This window comes from Nerophis lumbriciformis, linkage group LG04 (assembly GCF_033978685.3).
Source record: "Nerophis lumbriciformis linkage group LG04, RoL_Nlum_v2.1, whole genome shotgun sequence".
NCBI lineage: Eukaryota > Metazoa > Chordata > Actinopteri > Syngnathiformes > Syngnathidae > Nerophis > Nerophis lumbriciformis.
This window is the reverse complement of record NC_084551.2, coordinates 12,063,066-12,080,803: the sequence shown is the minus strand read 5'-3', so window position 1 is coordinate 12,080,803 and position 17,738 is coordinate 12,063,066. Positions and strand designations below refer to the sequence as shown.

The window sequence follows — 17,738 nt, the reverse complement described above, 5'->3', positions numbered from 1 at the left end:
ATATTAAGCCAGCACTATGTCAAAAATCTTAACATTGGTAGTGCTCAAAAAATGGATTCACATCTGAATCGTGATTATTTATCTATACAGAGTCTCAATGGTTTCATAATTTTCAAGAATCGTTTAAAAAAAGTTTTTAAATATTCTTTTTTTTTTAACAATCAATTTATTATGATTGATGTCATTGATATTGTTGCTTGTATTAATTTGTTTGTATTATATTTAATTAGTATTGTATTTGCATGTGTTTTCAGTGGCTTTGTACATTTCTGTCTTAAGTATTATAAAGTTTGGATTAGATTGGAGTTGGCATTGCTCTATCTTCTTTTTTTAGATTGATTAACGTTCTGTGGATTTTGTAAATATTTTAAAAAATATATATTTTTAAGATGTTTTTTAGGCCAACACTGCACGTATGAGTCATAAGTCAGCAACCTAGAGAAAAGGTTTTATTATGATTTATCCAATCCAATCTACTTTATTTATATAGCACATTTAAACAACAAAAATGTTTCCAAAGTGCTGCACAACAATATTAAAAACAATATTCAAATATTATCCTTCGCTCCACCAATGACTGAATAAAAACAAAAAATAAATAAATATAAAACCAATATAAAAACAATAAAAAAAAAAATATGATTAAAAACGATTTTAAAGGGAAAAACCAATTAAAACAGTAAATATAAATCAAAATGTATTTTAAAAAAAAAACCCACAGAGGACAGAGGACCACACAACTCACGTAGTGTTAAAAGCCAAAGAATAAAAGTGGGTCTTAAGACGAGACTTAATATGCCAAATAATACAGTACATCTTGAGAATCCATTCTGAATCGAATAGTCACACTAAAATGAGGTGCCCAAAGATTCCCACATCTACTAAATGCCAGGGTTTCCCCTTAATGGAATTGAATGCGACGCACCGCCACAGCATTTTCATTACCGCCACACCTTGTTTTTTTTTACTTGAAAACAAAGTAAAGTAATATAATATATTGTAGCTCCCAGAAAAAAAATCACACAAAGTCTGACGCTATTTTTATCTTTCATTACCATTTACATTGTTACAGAATATTTTGTCATGTTGTTGTCAATGTTGACTGAGTGGCCATACTTTTTTTTTTTGTAAATAAAAGCCATGCCTTTTGAAAAAACTGGCCTACATTTATTTTTTCATCTTCATTTTAAATAAAAAAAATAATCGGTAAAAGGAAAAATAATCTATAGATTAATCGAAAAAAATAATCTATAGATTAACCGATTAATCGAAAAAAATAATCTATAGATTAATCGATAGAAAAATAATCGTTAGCTGCAGCCTTAAATACCAATCTTATGATAACAAACGGCACAATTCCCGCAGGTTTTACCTGCCGTACAAAAACTTTCGTCTCTGTGAGTCTACGCTTCCTCTGACACACGCACACCACATTGCTTCCTCATTCTCGGCCAATCACCTTTCAGGCACGAACGGTGTGTTTGCCGGCATTAGAAAAACTGCAATAAAATCTAAGCCACACGAACATCAAACATTAAAAACAACAGCACTTGAAGGAGCATAATATGACATGAAGAGAATATGAATACTTTTAGATATGTAGGGAAAGTAAATAAAAAAATAATTGTATCTTTAATTATGATCGTGTTAGGCCAGCAGAGAAGGCCTTGCTGGCCTTGACGGCACACCACTGGTATAAACGGACTTAAAACTACAAACATATTTCAAGTCCAAGGGTTGTATGTTTGGACGGTCAGATAAAGGTTCATTTAACAAAGCGTGTACTATCGTGGTTGTAGTGAGTGTGTATTATTTTGATTTTCCTTACTCATGTCACTAATATGATGACGCAAGCTAAATACTGTATCACAAACAGCTCTCAGTACGATGCAGTGCAGTTCGAACAGCTGCCAACGACAATCACAATAACAAACATTCTTAAGGTAATACATTCTGGTAAGGTCAGTCGAAATGAGCATTCTTATTTTTGCAAAGGCTTAAATTTGGTACAGTATATGAGCTGCATCATCACATCTACGTGTGTGTATGTGCGCTTACTCTTTATACTTCCCTTGGGCCTCCATGACAGACAGATAGATAGGCAATTAGTCAGGCAGCTCTTAGCACTTAGCTTGTGAGCTATTACCACAAACCAATAAAGCATAAGCATGACAGACTTGCAGTTGGACATCATCTGGAATATGTCGACGATACAGTAAGTACATGTCTCCAGAGGCTCTGGGTATTGCCAGTATGGACAAATGTTAGGGGGCCCCATCTAAATGTTGTTTAAATCATGGGTGTCAAACTCTGGCCCACGGGCCAAATTTGGCCCGCCGTGTAATTTCATTTGGCCCTTGAGGCAATATCAAATTAACATTAGAGCTGTAACACCGCATTCACCGCTAATACTCATACTTGCTAACGCTCCCAATTTTCAGTGCCCCTCTCGAAAGTCTCCCGGGGCAACCATTCTCACGAATTTCTCCCGATTTCCACCCGGACAACAATATTGGGGGCGTGCCTTAAAGGCACTGCCTTTAGCGTCCCCTACAACCTGTCGTCAAGTCTGCTTTTCCTCCATACAAACAGCGTGCCGGCCCCTGTCACATGATATATGCAGCTTCTAGACACACATAAGTGAATGCAAGGCATACTTGATCAACAGCCATACAGGTCACACTGAGGGTGGCCGCATAAACAACTTTAACACTGTTACAAGTATGCGCCACACTGTGAAACCACACCAAACAAGAATGACAAACACATTTCGGCATCCGCACCGTAACACAACATAAACACAACAGAACAAATACCCAGAACCCCTTGCAGCACTAACTCTTCCGGGACGCTACAATATACACCCCCCGCTACCACCAAACCCCGTCCCCCCAACCCCGCCCACCTGAGCCCCGACATTAATGAACTAGCATCCCAGAAAAGATGCCAGGTATCTGGCTTGGGCACATCAGATTAGATCAGTGTGTCGCAAACTGAGCAGTAAAAAGGCCTGAATGGTTGATTTATTCATTGTTATTTTATTTTCAAATTTATTAGCCTGTGGAAAAAGTTAATGTTGATATTTACCTCAGAAGGCTGCAAATAGAAAAGAGGCATTCCATTTTTTATTTACATTTTATTTAATATACCATTGATGTTTTTTCGTTTGTTTTTTGAAAGTTGACTTTGCACTATTAAGTTATATAAGCCTTGCTTGTTCCATATTCAGTGCTAAAGCAAAACAGTGTAGCAAACTGAGCAATAATTAACGTTTTATTCATACACTTTCTCTTGCTACTGCAAGGCTTGAATGTTTGATTCATTCATTATTGTTATTTTATTTTCAAATGTATTATTAGCCTGTGGAAAAAGTTTGTTTTGATATTTACCTCAGAAGGCTGCAAATAGAAAAGAGGCATTCAATTTTTATTTAAATTGTATTTGATATGCTATTGATATTTTTGAATTATTATTATTATTATTATTTGAAACTCGATTTTGCATGTCACTATAAAGTTATATAAGCCTTGCTTGTTCAATATTCAATGCAAAACTTGTTTGGGTCCCTATTAAAAGGTTAATTTGTTCAACCTCGGCCCGCGGCTTTGTTCAGTTTTAAATTTTGGCCCACTCTGTATTTGAGTTTGACACCCCTGGTTTTAACTGTTTTTTTGAAATATCACATAAACCCACAGCAACATCATTTAATAATAAGTTGCTAGGTGTTTTATTGCACTGTACCTATGACATAGGACAGGGATTCCCAAACTGTGGTACGACTCACTTCATTAAAGTACAGTGTTTTATTTTCCTATATTCAAACACAGTGTTACTGTTCAAACTGTGTGTAATGTTATAGTGGCCAAACATATCAAATGTACATGTTAAATAAAACCTATGCCTTCTTTTCAATGAATACATAGGCTTACTCTGCTACTGTACATTAATGTTGGTCATTATGGTGGTACTTGAAAAGCAGAGTGTTTTCTGAAGTGGCACTTGGTGAAAAAAGTTTGAGAACCACTGGCGAAGGGGTCAATAAGCGAGTTGGATTGAATCTGACGGGATGACATAACGTGAACTAGAGGCCTAAGTCCATTCATAACCCTGCTGGTCTGTGCTCACACTATTCCTGCAATTTCCCTGACTTTGTGGATTATTTCCAGTCTTATTCAAAGTCAGTTATTGTGTCACCACCTTGTTAATATTGCATAATCCCAATGTCTAAAAGATTAAGGCAGTCAGGAATGGGAAAAGACGAAAGAAAAGGACCAGGTACAGTAATGTCAACACAATTTTTTTATTTTTTTTACAACGTCCTAGTTGTCACGTCGGCCGATGATGTGGCACCAGGATGCAGAGACAGAAGGCGGCGTGCAGGTCAAATAATGTAATTATTTACTTGGATAGCATAAAGACTAGTACATAGCGGCAGCAAAGTAACTCACGCGCACTGACAAAACGCAATAATCCAGTGCTGGCTAGTAAAACATTCTGTTCCCCCCAAAGGGAACAGAATGTTTTCACGCCCCCCTGAAGTTAATGGGTTTTTTTTTTTCATCTGTATGTGTCAAAATAGTTATTTGCTAACACTAAAGATGCTATTACGCTATTGACTCTCACACCCCCCTATCAAGTCGATACTACTATGATTACAACAATATTTTTAGCATCACAAAATCTTCTTTTTTTTATTTATTTATATGATGTTTATAAACTCAGGAAATATGTCCGTGGACACATGAGGACTTTGAATATGACCAATGTATGATCCTGTAAATACTTGGTATCGGATTGATACCTAAATTTGTGGTATCATCCAAAACTAATGTAAAGTATCAAACAACAGAAGAATAAGTGATTATTACATTTTAACAGAAGTGTAGATAGAACATGTTAAAAGAGAAAGTAAGCAGATATTAACAGTACATGAACAAGTAGATTAATAATTCATTTTCTACCACTTGTCCTTAATAATGTTGACACAATAATAGAATGGGGAATGACACAATATGTTACTGCATATGTCAGCAGCTAAATTAGGAGCCTTTGTTTGCTTACTTACTACTAAAATACAAGATGTCTCATATGTTCACTATTTTATTTAAGAACAAACTTGCAATAAGAAACATATGTTTAATGTACCCTTAAGATTTCTTGTTAAAATAAAGCCAATAATGCAATTTTTTGTGGTCCCCTTCATTTAAAAAAATACCGAAAAGTTTCTAAATGCATTTTGATACCGGTACCAAAATATTGGTATCGGGACAACACTAGTTCACAGTTACATTTTTCAAGGGGACAATATTTTTTCACGTTTCCCACCCGCTCCTGAAGTGAATGTTTATTTATTTATCTGTATGGGTCAAGATATACCCTATTACGTTATTGCGTAACACACACATATTATGGCGCCCAATTATTTGAGAAGGACTGACATAAATAGACTTGATTAACCAATAGAAACAAAGCAGAAAGTGAAGGTGCAGCAAAAACAAAGAGTCCAACAGGGATGTATTACCAAAACAAGAAATACCAAACACAGAAAAACCCAGACTGTCATGTGGGACCGAGACAGTACTTACCATTGTTGGAGCAGAGTGTTAACTTGCTATGTTAACATATTTCAGATGACAAACTACGTGTTTAATAATTAATAGCTAGAGTCTACAATCATAAATGAATCAGGTATTTGGAAGTCAATGTCATTTTTGAAGTTTTTCCAGGTGGGATTCTTTCCCATTCTTGCTTGATGTACAGGTTAAGTTGTTCAACAGTCCGGGGTCTCCGTTGTGGTATTTTAGGCTTCATAATGCGCCACACATTTTCAATGGGAGACAGGTCTGGACTACAGGCAGGCCAGTCTAGTACCCGCACTCTTTTACTACAAAGCCACGCTGTTGTAACATGTGCAGAATGTGGCTTGGCATTGTCTTGCTAAAATAAGCAGGGGCGTCCATGAAAAAGACGTCGCTTGGATGGCAACATATGTTGCTCCAAAACCTGTATGTACCTTTCAGCATTAATGGTGCCTTCACAGATGTGTAAGTTACCCATGCCTTGGGCACTAATACACCCCCATACCATCACAGATGCTGGCTTTTCAACTTTGCGCCTATAACAATCCGGATGGTTCTTTTCCTCTTTGGTCCGGAGGACACGACGTCCACAGTTTCCATAAACAATTTGGAATGTGGACTCGTCAGGCCACAGAACACTTTTCCAATTTACATCAGTCCATCTTAGATGAGCTCGGGCCCAGCGAAGCCGGCGGCATTTCTGGGTGTTGCTGATAAATGGCTTTCGCTTTGCATTGTAGAGTTTTAACTTGCACTTACAGATGTAGCAACGAACCGTAGTTACTGACAGTTTTTTTTTCTGAAATGTTCCTGAGCCCATGTGGTGATATCTTTTACACACTGATGTCGGTTTTTGATGCAGTACCGCCTGAGGGATCAAATGTCATGGCCTTGCCGCTTACGTGCAGTGATTTCTCCAGATTCTCTGAACCTTTTGATGATATTACAGACCCTAAATGGTGAAATCCCTAAATTCCTTGCAATAGCTCGTTGAGAAATGTTGTTCTTAACGGTTTGACGATTTGCTCACGCATATGTTGACAAAGTGGTGACCCTCGCCCTATCCTTGTTTGTGAATGACTGAGCATTTCATGGAAGCTGCTTTTATACCCAATCATGGCACCCACCTGTTCCCAATTAGCCTGTTCACCTTTGGGATGTTCCAAATAAGTGTTTGATGAGCATTCCTCAACTTTCTCAGTCTTTTTTGCCACTTGTGCCAGCTTTGTTGATACATGTTGGAGGCATCAAATTCCAAATGAGCTACTATTTGCAAAAAATAACAAAGTTTACCAATTCGAACGTTAAATATCTTGTCTTTGAAGTCCATTCAATTGAATATAGGTTGAAAAGGATTTGCAAATCATTGTATTCCGTTTTTATTCATGATTTACACAAAGTGCCAACTTCACTGGTTTTGGGTTTTGTACAACGTTGAAACAACATGCTTTTTGACAATGTTTATTCAATGTCAGGTTGTGACGTTGATTTGACCATTGAAATTAGGTCATTTCCCAACCAACAACGTGGATCCCACAACGGACATCAACGATGTCTCAATTTACAAATTTTGCAACGTTGTTCCACAGTCAGTGTTAAAGGACATGTATGTATAATCAACTTTGTATTAGGGTTGTACGGTATACCGGTATTAGTATAGTACCGCGATATTAATGAATAATTTTTGGTACTACACCGCCTCTGAAAAGTACCGGTCCGGTAGTCGTCGGTACTACTATGATTACGTCAATATTTTTTGGCATCACAAAATCGTAATTTTTTCAAAAGTTTTTTAAAAATTTATATTATGTTTATCAACTTGGGAAATATGTCCCTGGACACATGAGGACTTTGAATATGACCAATGTATGATCCTGCAACTACTTGGTATCGGATCGATACCCAAATTTGTGGTATCATCCAAAACTAATGTAAAGTACCAAACAACAGAAGAATAAATGATTATTACATTTTAACAGAAGTGTAGATAGAACATGTTAAAAGAGAAAGTAAGCAGATATTAACAGTAAATGAACAAGTAGATTAATAATTCAGTTTCTACCGCTTGTCCTTAATAGTTTTGACAAAATAATAGAATGGAAAATGACACAATATGTTACTGCATACGTCAGCAGACTAAATTAAAGTTAAAGTACCAATGATTGTCACACACACACTAGGTGTAGTGAAATTTGTCCTCTGCATTCGACCCATCCCCTTGTTCACCCCCTGGGAGGTGAGGGGAGCAGTGGGCAGCAGCGGTGCCGCGCCCGGGAATCATTTTTGTTGATTTAACCCCCAATTCCAACACTTGATGCTGAGTGCCAAGCAGGGAGGTAATGGGTCCCATTTTTATAGTCTTTGGTATGACTCGACTGGAAATTAGGAGCCTTTGTTTGTTTACTTACTACTAAAATACATGTTCACTATTTTATTTAAGGACAAACTTTCAATAAGAAACATGTGTTTAATGTACCGTAAGATTTTTTATTAAAATAAAGCCAATAATGCAATTTTTTGTGGTCCCCTTTATTTAGAAAAGTGCCGAAAATTATCGACAACATTTTAGTACCGGTACCAAAATACACACACTACGTTGTATCAGCGTCTTGTGCCTGCATGGGTATCCACCTTGCCAGACACATTAATCACACACTTCCCCCACATAAAGCTCAGTGAGCATTGAGATGTGATTTTATTAAGCAGCAGGACAAGCACAGGGGATTTTATACATGAGAAAGTCACGTGATGCAAAACAAGTGAAGATAAAAATGTGAAAACTATTGAGCACACCGTAACACTTTAGTATGGGGGAACACATATTCACTATAATTAGTTGCTTATTAACATGCACATTAGCAACATATTGGCTCTTAATGAGTCATTATTAATTACTTATTAATGCCTTATTCTGCATGGCCTTATTATACAACCAGTAAGCCAGTGTTTTTCAACCTTTTCTGAGCCGAGGCACATTTTTTTCCATTGAAAAAATTCTGAGGCGCGCCACCAGCAGAGTTTCATTAAAAAATTAAACTCAGCAGCCGATATTGACAATAAAAAGGCATTCTCGCAATTGTTTGATATGAATTCAAACCATAACCAAGCATGCATCACTATAGCTCGTCTCAAAGTAGGTGTACTGTCATGACCTGTCACATGACGTCGTGACATATTTGGAGTTTTTTGGTGTTTTCCTGTGTGTAGTGTTTTAGTTCTTGTCTTGCGCTCCTATTTTGTTGTTGACTGTCATGTCATTTACGGATGTACTTTGTGGACGCCGTCTGCTGCTCAACACGCTGTAAGTCTTTGCTGTCGTCCAGCATTCTGTTTTTGTTTACTTTACAGCCAGTTCAGTTTTAGTTTTGCATAGCCTTCCCTAAGCTTTCTTAGCGGCACCCGCCTTTAGTTTATTTTTGGTCCAAGCATTTTTACCTGCAAACCATTGTCGTCGTTCCTGACATCTACAAAGCAATTAGCTACATGCTGCTACCTACTGATATGGAAGAGTGTTACACGGTTACTCTGCCGAGCTCTAGACAGCACAGACACTCAACAACGGCACATTTGCGGATTATAATTACTGGTTTGCAAAAAAATATTTTTAACCCAATTAGGTGAAATTACATAAGCTCCCACGGCACACCAGACAATATCTCACGGTACACCAGTGTGCCGCGGCACAGTGGTTGAAAAACACTGCAGTAAGCCATTAACTAAGAGTCTTCCCTCAATAACCTCAGAATCATTGCTTATTAGTAACCCTAACCCTAATATGTTCCCCTCGTGTCCAATAAACTCTACATTAAGTATTTGTTACTTTAATAAGCAACTAATTAATGGTGAATATGTTCCCCATCAATACTAAAGTGTTACCGAGAAGACTTATAAAAGAGAGCACCTGAGGCAGGCCCGGGCAATTATTTTGACTCGGGGGCCACATTTAGAGAAGAAAATATGTCTGGGGGCCGGTATATCTATTTTTAGGAACACTAATACAAAACCTCACAATAATGTCTGATTGAATGCTAAAAACGTTATGACAGACCGCCTTAAAAAAACATAATGGAATTTTACATTTTCTATGAAGGATAAAACACTGAATATTGACCAAATATTTTTCGATCGACATATTTTACAATAAACTGAAACGCAACAAAAATATAAACGCGAAGGGTACAAAATAAACCCACCTACAATCTGATATATCACTAAGCTTTAGAACTTTGTTGTGAAAATCTCCTTCCGCGTCTGTGGAAACGCTTCCCGCCCACACTGCTTGGTGCCTCCTCTGAGCTGCTGTGACGTAGATTACCATAGTAACTAACTATATTATCATAGTGACTAATTAGATTACCATAGTAACTAGTATATCATCCAGAAGCGCAGATTCCAACCCTTGAAATACTTTGTATAGTTCAAGACTTATGGTAACTTGAAAACATCACTGCACATCATAATGGCAGCTACACTTTCCATCTTAAAGGCCTACTGAAATGCGATTTTCTTATTTAAACGGGAATAGCAGGTCCATTCTATGTGTCATACTTGATCATTTCGCGATATTGCCATATTTTTGCTGAAAGGATTTAGTAGAGAACATCGACGATAAAGTTCGCAACTTTTGGTCGCTGATAAAAAAGCCTTGCCTGTACCGGAAGTAGCAGACGAGTAGCGTGACGTCACAGGTTGTGGAGCTCCTCACATCTGCACATTGTTTACAATCATGGCCACCAGCAGCGAGAGCGATTCGGACCGAGAAAGCGACCATTTCCCCATTAATTTGAGCGAGGATGAAAGATTTGTGGATGAGGAAAGTGAGAGTGAAGGACTAGAGGGCAGTGGGAGCGATTCAGATAGGGAAGATGCTGTGAGAGGCGGGTGGGACCTGATATTCAGCTGGGAATGACTAAAACAGTAAATAAACACAAGACATATATATACTCTATTAGCCACAACACAACCAGGCTTATATTTAATATGCCACAAATCCCTCATAACAAACACCTCCCCCCTACCGTCCATATAACCAGCCAATACAACTCAAACACCTGCACAACACACTCAATCCCACAGCCCAAAGTACCGTTCACCTCCCCAAAGTTCATACAGCACATATATTTCCCCAAAGTCCCCAAAGTTACGTACGTGACATGCACATAGCGACACGCACGTACGGGAAAGCGATCAAATGTTTGGAAGCCGCAGCCGCATGCGTACTCACGGTACCGCATCTGCGCATCCAACTCAAAGTCCTCCTGGTAAGAGTCTCTGTTGTCCCAGTTCTCCACAGGCCAATGGTAAAACTTGACTGTCATCTTCCGGGAATGTAAACAATGAAACACTGTGTTTGTGTTGCTGCAGTCGGCCGCAATACACCGCTTCCCACCTACAGCTTTCTTCTTTGCTGTCTCTATTGTTCATTGAACAAATTGCAAAAGATTCACCAACACAGATGTCCAGAATACTGTGGAATTTTGCGATGAAAACCGACGACTTAATAGCTGGCCACCATGCTGTCCCAAAATGTCCTCCACAATCCGTGACGTCACGCGCCGACGTCATCATACCGAGACGTTTTCAGCAGGATATTCCGCGCGAAATTTAAAGTTGCACTTTAGTAAGCTAACCCGGCCGTATTGGCATGTGTTGCAATGTTAAGATTTCATCATTGATATATAAACTATCAGACTGCGTGGTCGGTAGTAGTGGGTTTCAGTAGCCCTTTAAAGATGTAAAAAATAATTGTTTGGGAATGTCCGACGGGCCAGATTGAAAAGCTTAACGGTCGCATGTGGCACCCGGGCCTTAGTTTGCCCAAGTCTGACTTGAGGGTTCCTTTGTTTGTCACTGGTCATGTGGAGGCGGACTTACGTATATTGTTATGATACTTAGAATGACTAGTATCTCCACATGCTTGCTAGAAGGGTGTTTAGAACTCAATGCTTACCTTCACAGCTCTGGTGGTGCAGCCTCACAGATCCGTCTTTGGCAATCCGAACATCGCCGGGTCCTGATATCCTGGTCGGGTAGGCTTGCGTGGGGGCAGCATCGGAGCCTCTCCTCCTCCTCCGGTGCTCCTGGAGCAGCGTGGCGCAGCACTGGTAGCACACGGCCCAAGCCTGCTCCTCGTTGACGGGCTGGCCGTAAAGCCCGAGGATCTCCTCCAACGACAGATCCTCCGCGGAAGCCATGGCGCTGTGGTGCTGATGCTCAGCAGCATCCGTCAGTCCGAGCTGCCCGCCTCCGTGTTCCGCCATCCTCTCATTATCTCGATAGCGAGAGGGCAGGGCGAGCCGATGGAGGGGAGAGCTAACCTGGGGAAGACATTGGTGTTCACTCGCGTCCTCCTCCCGGATCCCCCGCAGTGTGACTGTGGACCCTCTCGGCCCGCTCAGGGGTTCTGATGCCGAGGATCACGAGACGACGTGTGACTACAGACCTCAGTTAGCGGGTGGGCGGATCGATCCCGACATCGGCAGTGTCGATAACAAGGGATAATTTTAGTATGGGGTCGATACCAGCGGGATATTTCAGTTTTCTTCAAAGTTTATTTCCCCCCACAAATATGTAAGGCAGTGGTTCTTAACCTTGTTGGAGGTACCGAACCCCACCAGTTTCATATGCGCATTCACCGAACCCTTCTTTAGTGACAAATAAAATGTTTTTTTTTTTTTCAAATTCAAGACAAAGTTATATGTTTTTGGTAACACTTTAGTATGGGGAACAGGGGCGCCGCTAGGGATTTTGGGCCCCATGAAAAGAATCTTTACAGGGCCCCCAACACAGTGTCATTATTTTTTCTGTATTATAATTTCATCATCATTAGGGGCCTCGCTGGGCCCCCCTCCATCATGGGCCCCTAGAATCCGTCTCCTTTACTCCCCCTTTTCGGCGCCCCTGATGGGGAACATATTCTAAGTAAAAAAGACTTAATTTAGAGTTATCTGGTTAGGTTTAGGGTTAGAGGGTTAGGGCCAGGGTTGGAGGGTTAGCAGGGCCGGCCCGTGGCATAGGCCGTATAGGCAAATGCTAAGGGCGCCGTCCATCAGGGGGCGCCATGCCAGTGCCACAAATGTTGGAGAAAAAAAAAAGAAAAAAAAAGTTGTTACTATTATTTCTAAATACAAAAAATAATCTCACGTTAATTAAAATGCAAAGTAAAGCCTATTTAATAGAAATATTATTTGTTACAACATTACGCCCCCCCCTCCTCCCCACGCACGGTGCGCCCCCTCCCTTCCCGTATCATGACTCTTTTTGGACGTCACCACATCAAAAAATCAACACAAGATGTCAAAACGGCCAAAACTGTCAGGTGCCCAGGGAAGAAACAAGAGAAAAGAAGAGGAGAAACGAGAAAAGACAGAGGTAGCAGGTAGGTAACGTTAGCCTACATGAAATTATTTGTCTGTTACAGAATGTGATAGTAACCTGGCTTTTTAGCATTAAGCTAATGTTACATGATTCGGCAATTGCTAATCAATAAATAGCTAGTTCTGTTTTAACGTCGGGTTAATATTGTGGAGGGGGCTAAATTGTTATGGAAAATAATAATGTAACGTTAGGTAATTACAGTACTCCCACCTTACATTCCTCAGGGACATTTGTATTAGATCTTTTAAGCAGGTGTTTTTTGTTTACATTGTTATTGCCTTCTGGTTAGCTAATGTTTGCCCTGCAGGTAATAGTCACTTTTCCACCCCTTTATATATTAGGTATAGTTGTAAGTAAAAAAAAAAAGGTCAAAGACAAAGCTATTCGGGTTCTTGTGAGTATATACACTTCACTGCCGATGTGGGGGGGCGCCACCTAAAATCTTGCCTAGGGCGCCAGATTGATTAGGGCCGGGCCTGAGGGTTAGGGTCAGGGGCGCCGAAAAGGGGGGGTAAAGGAGACGGATTCTAGGGGCCCATGATGGAGGGGGGCCCAGAGAGGCCCCTAATGATGATGAAATTATAATACAGAAAAAATAATGACACTGTGTTGGGGGCCCTGTAAAGATTATTTTCATGGGGCCCAAAATCCCTAGCGGCGCCCCTGGTTAGGGTTATAATAAGGCCATGCCAAATAAGGCATTTATAAGTACTTAATAATGACTAGTTAAGAGCCAATATGTTACTAATTTGCATGTTAATAAGCAACTAATTAACGGTGTTAAGTGTTACCGTGTTTTTTTTACTGGTGCACAAAATGAACCGTGCATGAACATCACCTTGTTCAAAGAACAAAACCAACACAGTGCATAAACTCACAACAAATTACACACCTGCAAATCAGTGTGACTTCTGCTGTTGCCGTATCCGTAATACGCCGATAGGGAGAAGTTTTTATTTACACGATGAGTCGGGTCTGTCTTTGACCTCCGCCGAACCCCTGAGGCCGACTCACCGAACCGATCGAACCCAAGTTAAGAACCACTGATGTAAGGTGTTTTTTCCAACTTAGTGTTACTTAGAAAATAGCTTTTTGGACACAAGAGTGCTTTGGGAGCATTAAGCCAAAGAAATTGAATGAGAGTAGGGTTGTCCCGATACCAATATTTTGGTACCGGTACCAAAATTATTTTCGATACTTTTCTAAATTAAGGGGACCACAAAAAATTGCATTATTGGCCTTATTTTTTAACAAAAAAATCTTAGGGTACATTAAACATGTTTATTATTGCAAGTTAGTCCTTAAATAAACTAGTGAACATACTAGACAACTTGTCTTTTAGTAGTAAGTAAACAAACAAAGGCTCCTAATTAGTCTGCTGAGGAGTTTGTGACATATATGTGGGCTTTGTACCGAGGATGTCGTTGTGGCTTGTGCAGCCCTTTGAGACACTTGTGATTTAGGGCTATATAAATAAACATTGATTGATTGATTGATTTATGCAGTAACATATTGTGTCATTTATCATTATGTTATTTTGTCAACATTATGAGGGGCAAACTGTAAAAATTAATTATTAATCTACTTGTTCATTTACTGTTAATATTGTTACGTACATGGGGAAGGAGACGGCACAGATAACAGGGTGGCGTAGTATTTAGCTCTATGTTTTATTAGATATATACTATTTATAACTAACAAATAATAATATAAATAAACGGGCAGCACGGTGGGACAGGGGTTAGTTGATGTGCCTCACAATACGAAGGTCTTGAGTAGTCCTGGGTTCAATCCCGGGCTCAGGATATTTCTGTGTGGAGTTTGCAGGTTCTCCCCGTGACTGCGTGGGTTCCCTCCGGGTACTCCGGCTTACTCTCACCTCCAAAGACATACACCTGGGGATAGGTTGATTGGCAACACTAAATTGGCCCTAGTGTGTGAATGTGAGTGTGAATGTTGTCTGTCTATCTGTGTTGGCCCTGTGATGAGGTGGCGACTTCTCCAGGGTGTACACCGCCTTCCACTCGATTGTAGCTGAGATAGGCTCCAGCAGCCCCGTGACCCCGAAGGGAATAAGTGGTAGAAAATGGATGGATGGAATATAAATAAACCAGGGAAATGGAGTGTGACGAATCCAAAGAGTGTGTGTGTGTGTGTGTGAGACTATGTGTGGAGATTAGCTGTAGAGTGTTACCGGAGTGTTGAGCGAGAGGCAAGTCCAAAAGGGGCAGGGCATGCTCGTAGATCCGTGATACAAGCAGGTAGTCGGGGGCTATAGCGAGGCGTAGATGGTCCGTGTCCAGGCGGGAGGTCGAGATCCAAGAGGCAGTCAGGGAAACAGAGGAAACGCTGGGGAGACGAGACGCACAGCTCGTAACGCGGGAGCGGAGGGAGGCTGCTGAATCGACAAGAAAAACAGGAGACAATCAACACGGAGGGGAAGGGAAACAGAGGGAGAGTTTGCATAGAGCTCGACTGGGTAGGCTTACTGTACAGGACAGGTCGCTACGTTCTGGCGCGGGATAGCAGGTTGTACAGGCTTATGAAGGCAGGTCTGATGATCAGCTTCAGGAGTGCTGATTGCCGGTGATTGGTTGCAGCTGTGCACCTGCGCAGCCTCTGCAGGAGTGGCACGCGCAGGTGCGCTCTTGGAGGTGCGCTCATCAGAGTACAGATGAGTGCGCATTGTGATGCGCCCGGGCCGTGACAAATATCTGCTTATTTTCTGTTTTAACATGCTCTATCTACACTTCTACTAAAATGTAATAATCACTTATTTTCCTGTTGTTTGGATGCTTTAAATTAGTTTTGGATGACACCACAAATTTGGGTATCAATCCGATACCAAGTAGTTACAGGATCATACATTGGTCATATTCAAAGTCCTCATGTGTCCAGGGACATATTTCCTGAGTTCATAAACATAATCAAAAAAAAAAAAAAACGAAAGAAGATGTTGTGATGCCAAAAAAGATTGACATAATCTTAGTAGTATCGACTAGATACGCTACTGTACTTGGTATCATTACAGTAAATGTTAAGTGTAGATCCACCAATGGCGTTTGTTTACAACGTGAAATTCCATTCCGTTTTTTTTAGGTGGTCTGTCATAATTTTTTAGAATTCTATTGGACCTTGCGACTTTTAATATTAGCGTTCCTGAAAAAAAAGAACCCAAACACCCATACTGTACAGCAGATTTGTACAGCTAAATGTGTATATCCAATTTATACACACATATACATTGGCCCCCCAGACACATATTTTCTCTAAATGTGGCCCCCAAGTCAAAATATTTGCCGGCTCTGCTATAAATGGTACAGGGCTGTGAATCTTTGTGCACCACATGATTCGATTCAGAATCGATTCTTGATTCAAAACGATTCTCGATTGAAAATCCATACTTTTTTAATAACATTGGATGCCAGTTTTATGATTAACTATACATTCCTCCATACAAGAGATAACAGCTGATACATGTCTATTATACTTCAAGGAAAACCGGTTTTGTTTAATAAAACTCTACCCAAACATTTAATCAAGTCAAATACAAATAAAGCAACAAGAGAATTATAAAGTAAATCTGTACAGCACATACATCAACAATATCATTTGCCTGAGTGGCTGGACAGGACAGCTTAAAAAAAAATTTTTTTTTAAAGTTTAGAATTTTTTTTTTAATCGATTAAGAATCGTTACAAATAAGAGTCGCGATTCATTCGAAAATCTTCTTTTTTTTTTACATCCTTAATAAATAGTATAATTTGTTTATAAATTGTTACAAGTACACCTTTGCCTAACATTCCATCCTTAACATTAAAGACAAAAAAAAAAAAAAAGATCAATTAACACCAAAGAATAACTATTACCAACAGAAAATATTTAAAGTGCATCAATTAGCCTGAAACAAAATAAAAAGTATCCTTATTCAAACTATTAACATTTTTTGACTGACTTGAACCATTTGATACTGAAAAAAAATAATTAAGTAATAAGTCATTAAGTCAGGAGACACTTTAACCTACAAAACAAAAATTAATTAACACATTTTTGTGCCTTTTTTCCCCCTAACACAATGAGCACATTTTGTATTGCACAGCATTTCGAGGTTGAGTTAAAAGTATGATAGTGATAAAGCATGTTCCCTGGAGGGGTCCGCTCCACTATTTAAGAAAACTGAGATAAGGGAATTATTTTATTTTGTTGATATTGTGACACTGTCTTATATTGTTGTACTTATACAATGTTAAATAGCTCTCAACTAAGTGAGTTCATAAAATGACTTATGTCTGCTTAAAATGTTCTTTGCTATTTGTTTTGTTCTGATTATAACCAAGATCAAAAACTTAAAGGCAAAATTACTCAATAATCTTAACACATAAAATGTATCAGTTTCTGCAATACTGTACTAGATTCATACATACATACATACATACGTGCACACATACGCTTCCACAAACACAGTACATGTATTTCTTTTGTACCAGATGGAAACTAGAATGTACAGTATGGCATACTCCTATTAGTGCTGTGCATGCAGGTGCAATTTTAAAAAATTAGTTACTTGATTTCATGAATTCAATTTGAACCAAAATACCAATTTATGGGTGGGGAAAATGTTGTAGTTCATTTGTTGATCAAAACATAAACCTGTAGTTTACAAAACATACATTGTTACATACATTTTTTTTTTCAGATTCCAGTTGTACTGAATTTAGAGGTTTATTAGCCAGAGATGTGATCATCCAAATTATGAAAAAATAAATACATTCTTGAAATATT

General features: G+C 39.3%; 1 protein-coding gene across 3 annotated transcripts in view; it reads right to left on the bottom strand.

Moving 5' to 3' along the window:
- spire1b (spire-type actin nucleation factor 1b) overlaps nucleotides 1-12,038 on the bottom strand; it is a 67,145-nt gene extending 55,107 nt beyond the window's left edge. For 2 of the 3 annotated variants that reach the window (XM_061949012.2, XM_061949019.2), the window contains exon 1: nucleotides 11,530-12,037. In XM_061949012.2, the coding sequence (XP_061804996.1) occupies nucleotides 11,530-11,839 (310 nt within the window). In that variant the 5' untranslated portion in view covers nucleotides 11,840-12,037. Of the gene's footprint in view, nucleotides 1-11,529 lie in introns of all 3 variants that reach the window. The other variant, XM_061949005.2, reaches the window with a different exon arrangement.
- Nucleotides 12,039-17,738: the final 5,700 nt, after the last annotated feature.